Source organism: Gracilinanus agilis, chromosome 4 (assembly GCF_016433145.1).
Source record: "Gracilinanus agilis isolate LMUSP501 chromosome 4, AgileGrace, whole genome shotgun sequence".
Lineage (NCBI taxonomy): Eukaryota > Metazoa > Chordata > Mammalia > Didelphimorphia > Didelphidae > Gracilinanus > Gracilinanus agilis.
In genome coordinates, this window is record NC_058133.1 from 225032377 (window position 1) to 225045659 (window position 13283).

General features: G+C 38.2%; 1 protein-coding gene across 1 annotated transcript in view; it reads left to right on the plus strand.

Annotated features, from left to right (window-relative positions):
* Positions 1-13017, plus strand: part of PECAM1 (platelet and endothelial cell adhesion molecule 1) — a 105851-nt gene extending 92834 nt beyond the window's left edge. The window contains exons 11-12 of the mRNA XM_044675162.1: positions 2242-2264; positions 12814-13017. Coding sequence (XP_044531097.1) covers positions 2242-2264; positions 12814-12843 — 53 coding nt within the window. The 3' untranslated portion in view covers positions 12844-13017. The remainder of the gene's footprint in view (positions 1-2241; positions 2265-12813) is intronic.
* The last annotated feature ends 266 nt before the right edge of the window (positions 13018-13283 follow it).

The following is a 13283-nucleotide window of genomic DNA, read 5'->3' on the forward strand; positions in this document are numbered from 1 at the left end:
TTGAGATGTCTACTATTTTGCCAATTCAAGATAACCAAATGATGCAGAACTGAAGCTAAGGAGAGATAATAGGACTGAAAAGGTAGATCTGGGAATCATCTACATAGAGAAAAAAATTGATAAGTTCAAGTTGAATTGAACTGAAAGTTTGGCCTTGGTGGGGAAGGCTCAGGGTGCTGAGGGTCCCTTGGCACCAATAGAAGACGCTTCAAAAGCTATTGGAGAGTTGACAATAACAATGAGAATACAATTAGCATTTATAAAAGGGGAAGGTGGGTGGTTCAGTGGATTGAGAGCCAGATTTACAGGTAGAAGGTCTTGGGTTCAAATTTGACCTCAGATACTTCTAACTATGTGATCCTGGGCAAATCACTTATATCCAAATGCCTAGCCCTTGCCATTTCTCTCCCTTGGAACAGATCTCTATTTTAAGACAGATGGTAAGATTGTTTAAAAAGCATTTATATAGTACTCTAAGGATTTGCCAAGTGCTTACCAGTATTTTCTCAATTGAGAGAGAATGAAAAGGCCTATAGGCATAGCTATGATGGTATCATAGCAACCTTTTAACTTTCCAGGGAGAAGAGAAAGGGCATAAACCAGTGTAATGATATTTATTAGATTTGCTTTACACTGAATGTTTTTAAGTACAAACTCCTTGTCTTCAATCAGAATATGCCTCCCTAAATGAGGATAGGCAGTTGATTATATAATCATCTAATCTGAACAGGAAGCTTAATCCACAGATGTAGTTTATCAGCTATAGAGATAGCAACATAATTTTCCTTAAAAACATTTTTTAAAAAATCTTGTACTTGCCTATCTGAGATTCTAACCAATTACTTGCCTTTTAGGGCCCTTTTTGGTGGCATGAAGTAAGCCTGCTGTGTGGACTCAGTCATAGACCCAGGTTTTGGTTATTCCATGGCATATGAGTTGGATAGGATCTCCATTTCTGACCTGTAGCTTTATAATCAGAGGACTATAAGTGTTTTCTCTGGAGCCTGCCTTCTTACATCTGCTTTCTCTAAAGCTCTATTGAACTTTAAGATTCAGGACATAATCTCCCTCTTCTCACTCTGGCTTCCCTTCTATGGCCTTCAAACCAAGCATGGCCAGCCTCTCCCATCCCAAGGTCAGATTTGAGGGGAAAGGGGTATTTGACCTCATGAATAATAGGCATTATCTGGAAGAAGAGTGATAATTGAGAAAAACTGTATGAAACATCGTTGCCCTTCCTCTAAGACTATTTGTGGCTAATTACAGAATTTCTCTTTGGGAAACTATGGCTCATTTGTAGATCAGGCATGGGTGTGAGACCCTCTACTTGGAGGTCTGGCTGAATGTACAGAAGTTTTTATAAATCTTCCCTTCCCCTTAATGGATAGACTCACTCATCATCCTGGCTCTAGACTTTTTGAGGTCCTCCAGGTTTCCTGCCTCTTTTCTGTCTGCATTTGTATGTGCATAGATTTAGGAACAAATGGTATTTGCCAGGCTCTTTGAAGTATGGAAAGCTTTTGACATATATCCCTTCATTTGAGATTCACAACAATCCTGTGATACAGATACTATAGACATTATTATTTCCATTCTGTAGATGAGGAAACTGAAGCTCAGTTAAATAACTTATCTGTGATCACGCAAATAGTAAACATCAGGACAGGATTTTAAATGGGAGTTTAGTGGCTTCAGTTCCAGCACTTCATCCAATACACCATGTTGTCTCTTCTTAATAGAAATTGGTTTCCTCCGTCCCAGCTCTCCTGCTGCTTGGCAGAGAGAGATCCTAGCAGAGGATAAATTTCATTCGTGCTACAGATAGCTATTCCTGGGTTGTCCTAGAAAGACTGGCTGTCAGAGGTGATCATTTAGATTTGGGGAGCTATTTTCCCAAGGGGGAACCTGGAGGTTAGAAACCTAGTGGAAGCTTGACATCTAAACATGGGATTCCTTGTTATATACAGAAAGACTGGTGATGAGGCCATACTCCTTCTGTGGACAGAAGGAGCCACAGAAATCAGAGGAACAACTGAGCAGATAATAAATACCCAATGTCTATTTCCCTATGGTTAAAGCCAAACTCGGCCTGATTTCTTTTCCTCGATTTAGAAAGCTCTAATGAGTGTTGGAAACTCCCTTCTGTAACTGGGTGTTGGGGATGAAGACATCATATGCATGCCTTCTTTGAAGATAAGGTTGCCTCCTGCTATTCACATGAATATCATTTTTCTTTTTCAGATTCAGGGGAGAACAGGCATTCTGTAAGTATATGATTCACTCACATAATTTTATTTATTTTTAAACCCTTGCCTTCTTAGAATCAATACTAAGTATGAGTTCCAAAGCAGAAGAGCAGTAAAGGTAGGCAATTGGGGTTAAGTGACTTGCCCAGGATCACACAGCTGGGAAGTGTCTGAGGCTGGATTTTAATCCAAGATTACCTGTCTTGAGGGCTGACTCTATTCACTGAGCCAGCCATCTAGCTGCCTCTCACTTACATAATTTAAAAAAATTCTTAGGTTCCACAATGTCATCAAAGTCATTGATAGTCTTCCTCCCCTAATATGATTATTTTTAGCAACAATACCAATAGTGAGGATGCTGTAATAAATGAGCTCTAAGGTCTGCTACCACTGACATTTTCTGACTGCATGATTGTTATAGCTCTTTAGACAGTGGGCAAAGGGTTCTCTGGACATCCAGTTAGAAGATTAGATTTAAGTTGTAGCTTCCAAGCAATGGGAAAATTCCATGTGATTAGTGGAAATATGAGAACATCATGACCTTAGAAGATTCCCTGATTCTGGGTATAGTGGGAACTGGCACTAAATAATCCAAATGATTGCATGGCTAGGTAATCTTAATACCACTCTCCTCATGATTCAGCAAGATCACCAAATTACCCAGTGATAAAGACAGTGCCCTTTCAAGAAAGGATAAAATCCACAGAAGATTCTTTCAGCAGAGTCATTTGAGACTATGGTACTATGTGAGTGTTTATGTTCCAGGCCTAAACTTTTGAGTTTTTGTAGCTTCTCTCAGAAAATAGGAATGAGCTTTTGCTGATTTATATCTGGGCATTGGTTCAAATGGAGAACAAAAGCTATTGTTGTCTTTCAAACATGTGAAAATTCCCCCTGCAGTACATTGAATGTTGGGCATTTAGCTTCAAAATTACCAACTTCCAAAAGACAGAGAAATGAGCCCTTTGGTGATTTGGAATGTTTAGAGAACAGAGAGAGTAGCAAAGTGGCATGGCAAATAGACAAGTGACCTTGAAATTGAGAAGACTCATCTTTATGGGTTCAAATCTAGCCTCCCAAACTTACTAACTGTGTGATCCTATGCAAGTCACCTAACCCTATTTGCCTCAGATTCTTTGTAAAATGAATGGAGATGGAAATAGTAAACCACTCCAGAATCTTTGCCAGGAAAACCCCAAATGGGTCATAAAGAGTTGACCACAACTGAAAAATGACTGAACAAGAGAATTGAGATGAGAGTACCTTCAAGCTCCAGTTATTTCAATTATCAGGCAATTTTGAATGACCTACTAGGCTGATGGTTCAGAGTTTTGTTTGCATATTCTTAGGTAGACTATAGGATACTGAGGATGGAACCTCAAGAAGGGGCCAGAAGATAAGCTCTATCTTTAGTGAGACTAGAATTTTGCTGAGAGCCTAATCTGTATCATAAACTACTATGAAAGGAATTCTACTTCTTTTTTTGTAACTATTTTACTCTTTTATATCCCTTGTCTTCTGGCACCTGCATCCTAGACTTTTCCCTCTTAAACCAGTCAATAGATCAGTGATCTTAGCTGCAGTCATGTCTGTTTCAGAGTGTTCCTGAAAGGAAAAGGAGGGCAGTGTCTCCTGCATGAAAGACTTTGGGATGCTGGATTAACTTTATTGAATTCGGAGAGCAAAATTAATATTCCCTCAATAAGTCTTAGAGCTACAGCAGATAAGAAGAATTATAAAAATAAGAATACAATTGTTCTTTTTTCAAATTCTTTGTAATAAGGTATGGGTCTCTTGGGAAATATAGATGATACCTTGTTTAAAAGAATAGTTTTCTTTTAAAAAGGACATTTGGAGAGTATTATTGTAGTAGGCAGTAAAACTTATGGAAGTTATTAATTCTATTAATCATTATTATTATTTATATTTCATATATGATATATAATATTATAATATATAAATTCATTCTATTATTATTTATATTATATAATGTTAATATTTATTTGTTGTACATAAAATTATTCATTATTTCATTGTAAATATAATTGAATCTAGGGAAAAGCTAGGTAGCTCAATGCATTGAGAACCAGGAGACAGAAGGTCCTAGGTTCATATCTGACCTTAGATACTTCCTAGCTGTGTGACCCTGGGCAAGTCCATTGCCTAGCCCTTACTGCTCTCCTAACTTGGAACCAATATATAATATTGATTCTAAGATGGAAGGTAAGTGTCTAAAAAAATTAAATCTATAAGAAGAAAGGAAGAAAAAAAGGAATCTAGCACTTCAAGGTTTGCAAAGTACTTTATGTATATAATACCCTCTTTGAACTACTTTACCAATTCCATTCACATTTTTAAGTTGGGTCCTCATAGGGTGACTGCCATTTTGTATTCTAGAGAGTAACCTTGTGGCTGATTACCCTTGCTACTGTAGCTTAACTCCCATCAATTTGTTTTCCATTAAAAATCAGCCAGTGGACATAATTAGCTATTAGTAAAGATATTTACTTAAGATGACATAGAAGGAACAGTTGATACAAATTATTCCTTCCATAAACCCAGAACAACTCATCTCAGAAATACATACAGCATCTATAACTGGGTTCAAATGGTACAATAGTAGGGAGACATATTTGGGACACATGTGGGAAAGGTCAATTTACAACTTCTGGTATTGCAAGATCCTTTCTTTTGCAGAGTCCCTACTCAGTTACCCTTATTTCCAGCATCATCATGAATTATTTAAAAAAATTTTTTTTTAAACCCTTACTTCTGTCTTGGAGTCAATGTATTGACTCCAAGGCAGAAGAGTGGTAAGGGTAGGCAATGGGGTCAAGGGGCTTGCCCAGGGTCACACAATTGGGAAGTGTCTGAGGTCAGATATGAACCCAGGACCTCCCATCTCTAGGCCTGGCTCTCAATCCACTGAGCTACCCAGCTGCCCCCTATCATCATGAATTACTGAGTTCCCAGGGACTGTTTCTGAGTTCAAAGTCAGAACTCTTCTCTGCTTTGAGAAAGTTCCACTCTTAGAAAATACTTCTTCTTATTGGTCCAGTGAATCAGGTGACAAGACATCAATGGAAGAAAAGGAATACATTTTCCCTAATTTGGGGAGTGTCTCCCAAAGGGTATCTCCCAGTCTTGCATTCCTTATCTGCTAAGTGGATTGCTTCTATTAAATATAATTCCAAGGCAGAATGATTAATTTTCTTAGACAAAGGATGTGGTATCATTTATCTTTATCCAATGGCCAAAGCCCTATAATACTCTCAAGTAGGTTAAATAACTTATTCACATAGTTTTGTGGTCACAGGAAAACTCTTAAACACCTTCTTTACACATTATGATTATATTCTGAACCTTCTATGATGCCTATTATATTAACTGAGCTAGAGAAGGGGATTCTGTCCCTTAGACATTCATAATCTCATTTGATTTTCACATTATAGGTTAGTGCTTAGGTATTCTTTTCCTTATTTTACAGATGAGAAAACAGAATCTGAGAGGTTAAGTGGCTTACTATAAGTTACATAACTAAGAAGTCTCTGAAGTGGGATTTAAATCCAGGTGGTTTTGGACTCCAAGTCTAGCCATTTTTTTAACCCTCTCTTTTAATCCTTCCATCTTGAAATCAGTACTATGTTTTGGTTCCAAGGCAGAAGGGCAGTAAGTGTTGGCAATGGAGGCTAAGTGACTTGCCCAGGGTCACACAGCTAAGAACTATCTGAGCCTAGATTTGAACCCAGGACCTCCCATCTCTAGGCCTGGCTCTCAATCCACTGATCCACTTTAGCTCCCCCAGTTGTGCAAATTTTGTCCCAGCAGCTTCTGAGTAGTAGAAATTTTCATTCATACAAAAACATTTTAAATTGTCTATTGTGTCCATGGCACTGAACTAGGAAAATGCCAAGTTGAAATAAGATATCATCCCTGCCTTCCTAGAGTTCACATTCTAAAAGAGGAATAAGAAGCAATCACATAGCCATTATGTGATTTGACAAGTGCTTTAGAGAGAGAAAAGCAAAGTACTAAGTGAGGTCTGAGTTGGGGTTGGGAGGAATCTCTACCAAAGGAGAGGTCTTAGAGAAGGCTTCACCAAGGAAGTGGAATCTCCGTAGTATTTTAAAAGTTGAGTATGAATTTCATAGGGAAAGGTAGGAAGGGAAAGCATTTGAAATGGACGTGAGGGGCAGTGCAAATGAAATATGATGGTTTCTTGGAATTAGAGCACATTGGTAGAACATGGTGGATTAAAGGAACTTCTATTAGGAAAACTGTAGGAATAATTTTGCCACAGACATCTCTTTCCCACTTTACTGCCAAGCAATGTAAGAGTGGTGATCTCGGGTAAAGATGCTTTTCACTAGCAGGGTACAGTTAGAGTTGGCATCACAGTACTAGGATTCTGCCACTTAACCTTCTGTGGCTTCACTCTCCTTGGACCTCAGTTCCTTCCTCAGTAAAATGAGGGAGTTAAACTAGATGGTCAGTAAGCTCTCTTCCTGCTTGAAATCTGATGACCTTTCTTTTAAGACTTGGGAGGAGTTTCCTGAAATGAAAACTCTTCTTTGGGGCTCAAACCCCTTTCTGGTGATGGGTGCCTCTTTGTTTCCTGAGATCCTGACCTTGTGCATTCCAAAAGTGGAATTATTCCAATCACATCCTTTTGGATGAGAGAAAGATCCCAGCTGTGCTTTGGTGAAAATATAAAAAATAAAAAGAGGAAAGAGACTTGAAACAAAAGATGAGCTGAATCTTTATTTTGCTCTTCTGGACATTGTGAGATGAAGAGAAAAATTACCCAGTTCAGTAAACACCCCTGTTTTAAGAGTGATTCTGCTAAAAGTGTGAGATGACTATCCCATAGCTCCCACCTTATCTACCTTATATTCAATCCATGTAAATGCTCTGGACAATGGGTCTGAGTTCCAAAGAACCTTGGAATTTGAAAGTTAGATGGGACCTCAGTAACCCACATCTGAAAATCGATGGCCACTGTGACACAACAGACAAAAGTGGTCACCCAACTTTTGTTTAAAGATCTTCAGCAAGAAGGAACCCATTATCTTCAATAACTCAGCCCCTTTCACTTTTGATTAGTTCTGCTTATGAGGACATTTTTCCTGACACAAGGATTAATTTCACCTCTTCAAGATTTCTATCCAATGCTATGCTCTCCAGGGTCAAACACAATAAATCTAATCACTCTTTCACAGGACAGCTTTTCAATTAGGTGAAGACAGGTGTTATATATCCCCAAGAGTGTTCTCATCAATTAGAGACCAAGCATTTATTAAGGCTTACTGAGAGCCAAACACTATTATGCTTGGTGCTAGGATTACAAAAGAAGGTAAAAAAAAAAAAAGGTCTCTTCTTCAAAGAGTTCACATTCTAATGGAGGAAACAATGTGCAAGTAACTACAGATGAGTAAGTTATATACAGTGTAATAATCTCAGAGGGAAGAGGAAGGGTATGTGTGTCTAGTTGGCCTGGAAAAGACCTCCTGTGGATAGTGGGCTTTGAACTCTCTGAAAGGAAGCCAAGGAAGACTAGAGACTGAGGTGAGGAGGGAAAAGTATTCCCAGACATGGGTGACTGCCAGTGAAAACGCATACAGTTAGGAGAGAGTGTCGTATTTATTAGAGTAATAGCAAGAGGGTCAGTGAAGCCAGATCATAAAATATGTGAGAGGAAACAAAGTGTAAGAAGATTGGGAAGGTTAAAGGGGCAAGGATGTGAAGGGCTTTAAATGCCAAAGAGAAGATTTTCATATTTGATCCTGGAGGTAATAGGGAGTCACTGATGTTTATTAAGGAGAGGAGTGACATGGTTAGATGTGTACTTTAGGAAAATCACTTTAGCAGAACTCTGGGAATAAGATGAGCACTACCCTTAAAACCTGAAGAATAGGGTTATTGATCATGGAATCATAGATTTAGAACTGGAAGGAACTTAATAAGATCATCTACTCTTACCACCTCATTTTATAGATGAATAAACCTGGGGTCTAGAGAAAGGAAATAACTTGCCCAAGATAAGTTGGCAAATAAGATTCCCCTAGAGAGATATAGACAACCCTGAACCTGTGGACCATGCTAGAAACTAAGCCAATGAATTTTGTTTATAAAAGAGGCCAGTATAATTTCCCTAATAATCGTCCTGTAAGGGTCAGGAGCAAATTAGTTGAATTGCCCAGCAGGGAACTGGGAGGGGATTTCCTTCCTGAAATCAAAACTGGTGATCATTCTTCCTTGTTTAATAGCCTCAGGTTCTGAAAACATATTGAAGGAAATATCTTAACAATGAGATAACCACTTAACCAAAATGCTAATTTGGTATTGTGTTTGACTGCTTCAGTGGTCTATTCCAAAACTTCATTTTTCCTCTGCCATTTGAGTCTTGTTTATAAGTTGAATTTATGGTGAAGGCAGACAGATAATATGAAACAGAGTGTACTGTGCCAGTGAGGGTGGCTTCCAGTTGAGGGCACGATCTTGGAGACAACCTCCTTCCTTGTTTCTGACCCCCCAGTCACTCTGACCCTGGTGCATGTCTCCCCAGTATTTTTTATCTTTACAGTAAAGATCTCTACTGCCTGCCCTCCCTCACTATGTCCCCACCTCTCCCTCTTCTCAAATGCAGCAGTTTAGAGGGAGAAAACAGGAAAATGATTTTACTAGAAGTAGCCAGATCCAGTAGAAAGACCCCTTTGAGAGTCAGGACAGACTCAGTGACTCTTATTAGCTGTTTCCCAAACTCTCTAAACCTCTGTCCCCTGGGGAAAAATGAGGATAATGTTGTGCCTAATACACAGAACTTTTCAGAGTGGCATTCAAGATGTTTATAAAATGCTTTGCAGACATTAAGGCAAAATTTAAAAAGTCTGTCCTTGTCTTCATTGTTGTAGGGGAATTCCTCAATCTAGAGGTCTTAAAATCCTCTCGGAAAGGAATTCTTCAAATCTTGGTCCATCTGATTTAATACTTTAAAAAAGAACCAAGAGATTCCTGAGAAAAGCATTATTCATGTAATAAGACCCTCAGTATTATAGTCCACAATGAGTACTCAAAACTCATTTCCTCCAGAAAAGAAAAGCTGCCATATCTGAGCAGGATTTGACCAGCCATGCACTTGGCCACATTCTGGTGGAGAGCAATGTGTTTCATCAGTACTAAGGTAGTAGAAATTTAGAGGCCTAATCTAATCATTCAAGTTAGAAGGTGTCTGGTTTACCAGAACTGACACGTAGCTTTGTCTGTCTTATGATTGAAAATGCCAAAGGTGCCAGTTTTCCATCTTGCTGAGAATGTCCTTGGGAACTACCTACAAATACTTCTTGAAAGTTTTCTGTAAGGCATCTTAAACCATTGGTCCCTCATCCCCCAAGAGGCACAAAGAAGGGGATGTCTTTGAGTGGCGAATACAGAGGTATGATGGAAGGAGTATTGGCCCCAGTTTCATGTTTCCAAAGAATTAATACTTAAGCTTTGACTCCCACTTCTTTTTATTCAGTGAGTTGATGTATAATTGTCTACTCTAGACTAAGGCAGAGCTATAGGATACCTATATGGAGAAAGGAAAGGAATATACATTTATTAAGCACCAACTATGTACCAGGTACTAGGCTTTATACATATTATCTCATTTTATCTTCACAACAGCCCTAGGAGGTAATGGTCCCCATTTTATTATTATTAGGAAACTGAGGTACAGGGAGATTAAGTGATTTGCCCAAATAGGGCTGGATTTGAATTTAGGCCTTCCTGACTCCAGGCATAGCACTCTGTCCCCTATGATCCAGTTGCCTCAGTAGAAGCGTAAGGTATTGTTTTACCCTTAGGGAACCCATAATTTCTATAGAGCAAGGGTTCTAAACAAAAGGTCCAAAATCCATGGATAGATTTCAGGGGGTTCATGTAAAAATTATCTTTATTTCCATATATTGGCTTTTCCCCTGCAATCTTATGTGTTTTATGAGTTTTAAAACATTCTTCTGAGACGGATTCTATTGGTTTCATCAGAATGCCAAGGGGGTACTTGACTCCAAAAAATATTAAGAATCTCTGCCCTAGAGAGACTTTCTTAAGAGAATCCTAGCCTCCATGCAGTATAACTTAATGATTGCATGTTGGATTTGAATCAAGGAAGATGTAAATCTCATTTTTGATGCTTATTGGCTATGTGATCTCAGGCTCTTAAACTTTTTGGGCCTCAGTTTCCTCATTTGCTTATTCAGTTTTTTTCCAGTTGTGACAATTCTTTGTGACCACATTTCGACTTTTCTTGGCAAAGACACTGGAGTGGTTTGCAATTTCCTTCTCCAGCTCATTTTACAAATGAGGGACTGAGACAATTAGAGTTAGATGACTTATCTAGGGTCGCAGAGCTAGTAAGTACCTGAGACCAGATTTGAACTCAGGAAGATGAGTCTTCCTGACTCCAGGTACAGCATTCCATTCAATGTGCCACCTGGCTATCCCTTCTCATTTGCACAATGGGGATAATAATGATTGCAAGGTTCACAAGATTGCTATGTGGCTCAAATGACATAATGGGACTGGGGAAGGAGTGAGAGAAAAGAAATGGGGGGGCATGTTGAATTTATGGAAGAGATGTAAGTCATATAGATCAATTATATCATTAATAACAATAGCAAATCAAACCAGTTCCTTCCTTTCAATGTACAAGTGAAGGCCTTTCACAGCCCTGAGGCTTGCAAAGACAAAGCCAGAAGCTTTTTAGGAAAGAACACTGCATCTGAGAATACCATAAAACATCATATTTGCTCCAAGATCATCTGAGAAAGAAAACAACAGTAAGCATTTTTAAGTAGTTCCCAGGTTTCAAGTGTAGACCACTACGATGCAGCTTTTATCTTATTCCAGAATGATAGTGTTTTATTTGGAATTAATGGACTTAACATTACTATGTGAACCACCTACCTTTCTCTGTGTGTGTGTATCCAAAAACAACAAAGAACGAAGAATGGTTTGGGAATGTAAGTTTCCAAACTGTGTACGGTTTAATTTTCAGAAAACACTTCCATGAAATTTTGCTAAATAAAATGTTATTATTGCTTTTTTTTCTCCAAAGAAAGAAAAGAAAAAAAGAGAAGAATGTGGCCAAGGGGAGAAAAGGAGGGAGGGAGATACCTGGGAATTTTAATGGAACCAACGCACATACATTAATTTGAAAGAAAGAAAAAGAAAAGAATTCTGCTTCCATTCATCTGGCAATAGTGTGATTGTAGTCTGGTCAGATTATGAGGAACAAGCCAAGAAGCTGTTAGAATTAATGGAAAACTAAAGAAATTCAAATTTAAAAAATTAGAAATGGTCTAGAAACAAACAATATGATTTTCTTGACACCTTGTTAAAAACTTAATCAACATATTTTAGAAGCAAACTGTAAATAAAGTGAAATCAAGTCAAAAAGCATTTTATAAGTGCTCTGCATGTACCCAGCACTGTGCTAAGTGATGAAGTTGGAAATACAAGCTAAAAAACCCTCAAGGAGCTTACATCTTAATGGGGGAAGGCATCATAGAGCAATAAGGTGATCTAGCGAAAAGAGTGCCTGGAGTCAGGAAGATATCATCCTGAGTTCAAAATCTGACCTAAGGCACTTATATCCTCATCTGTAAAATGATCTAGAGAAGGAAATTGTAAACTACTCCAATATTTCTGTGGAGAAAACATCAAGTAGGATCACAAAGAGTCAGATACAACTGAAACCATGGAATAACACATAAAAGTGAAAAGGTTTTATAGTTCTATATAGTCATTAAAAAAACTTCCTTTTTTCCTCATTTGTGTTTGTTGTTTATAATTAAAAAAATAAAATAGCAGTCTTTCTTTCATAATTAGAATAACTGACTCATTTAGGTCTAAAAAAGCACATGTACATTATACACATCATTTCATTTGAACCTCACCATAGCCTTGTGAGGTTCTAAGAGCATTTTTATCTATAGGTGCAACTACTATTATCATCACAAATTTTTTAAGGGTCATTTATTTAATTAATTAATTTAGAATATTTTTCCATGGTTCATGTTCTTGCCCTCCCCTCCCATAGCCAACGACTAATTCCACTGGGTTTTACATAATCATTACTATTTTTTAAAGAAACTGAGGTTGGAAGTGTATTTTTTTAAAAAAACCTTAACTTCACTTTAATTCTAAGAAGTGGGGCAAGGGCTAGGCAATTGAGGTTAAGTGACTTACCTGGAGTCACAGAGTTAGGAAGTTTCTGAGCCCAAATTTGAATCCAAGTCCTCCTGACTCCAGATCTGGGATTCTATCCACCTAGCTATCCCAGATTGGAAGTGTTTAAATGACTGGCTATGGTCACAAAGTTGGTATCAAAGGCAAAATATGAATTCTAGCCTTTTTGACTACCAAGTTCATCACTAGCTAGCACCTTTGCCACTTTCTAATTGGACAGGCTGAATGAATGTCTGGAACCATGACATAACATGACATCCATTCACTGTCCCACATCAACTGTTCTAAGAAGGCATATATATGATCCTCATTCTTTTTTGTCTTTTGTTGTCAACAGAGAATAGAAGGCTCCCTTGATGCAACTTAGAAAACCAATTACAGACATGGATCCCTGATGTTCCAAGAAGATGAACAGATATTTTCCATGTATCCCAAGAGTACTATAGCACTTCATGAATCTGATGGTCTTCTCTTAACAAACAGCAATTTTCTCAGGCCAAATCATCATTTTTCAAATCCATCCCTGATCCTTGTGTGTGTGTGTGTGTGTGTGTGTGTGTGTGTGTGTGTGTGTGTGTGTGTGTTGTTAATGTGCTACAAAGATTCTAAAGAAAAGTGCTGCTAGAAATTCCGAGTCCCATTCCATTTCACACTTCAGCCTTCCCTGGGGAAGTTGGATCCCATTGTCACTGCTTCCCAGATCTTGGGAAAAACGGAACAGAAATAGAAGGTTCATTGTTCATGGTCCATTGGGGGTCTTTTGAAACTTGAATATTTTGTCTTGTACAGAGATAGAAAACTTTACAA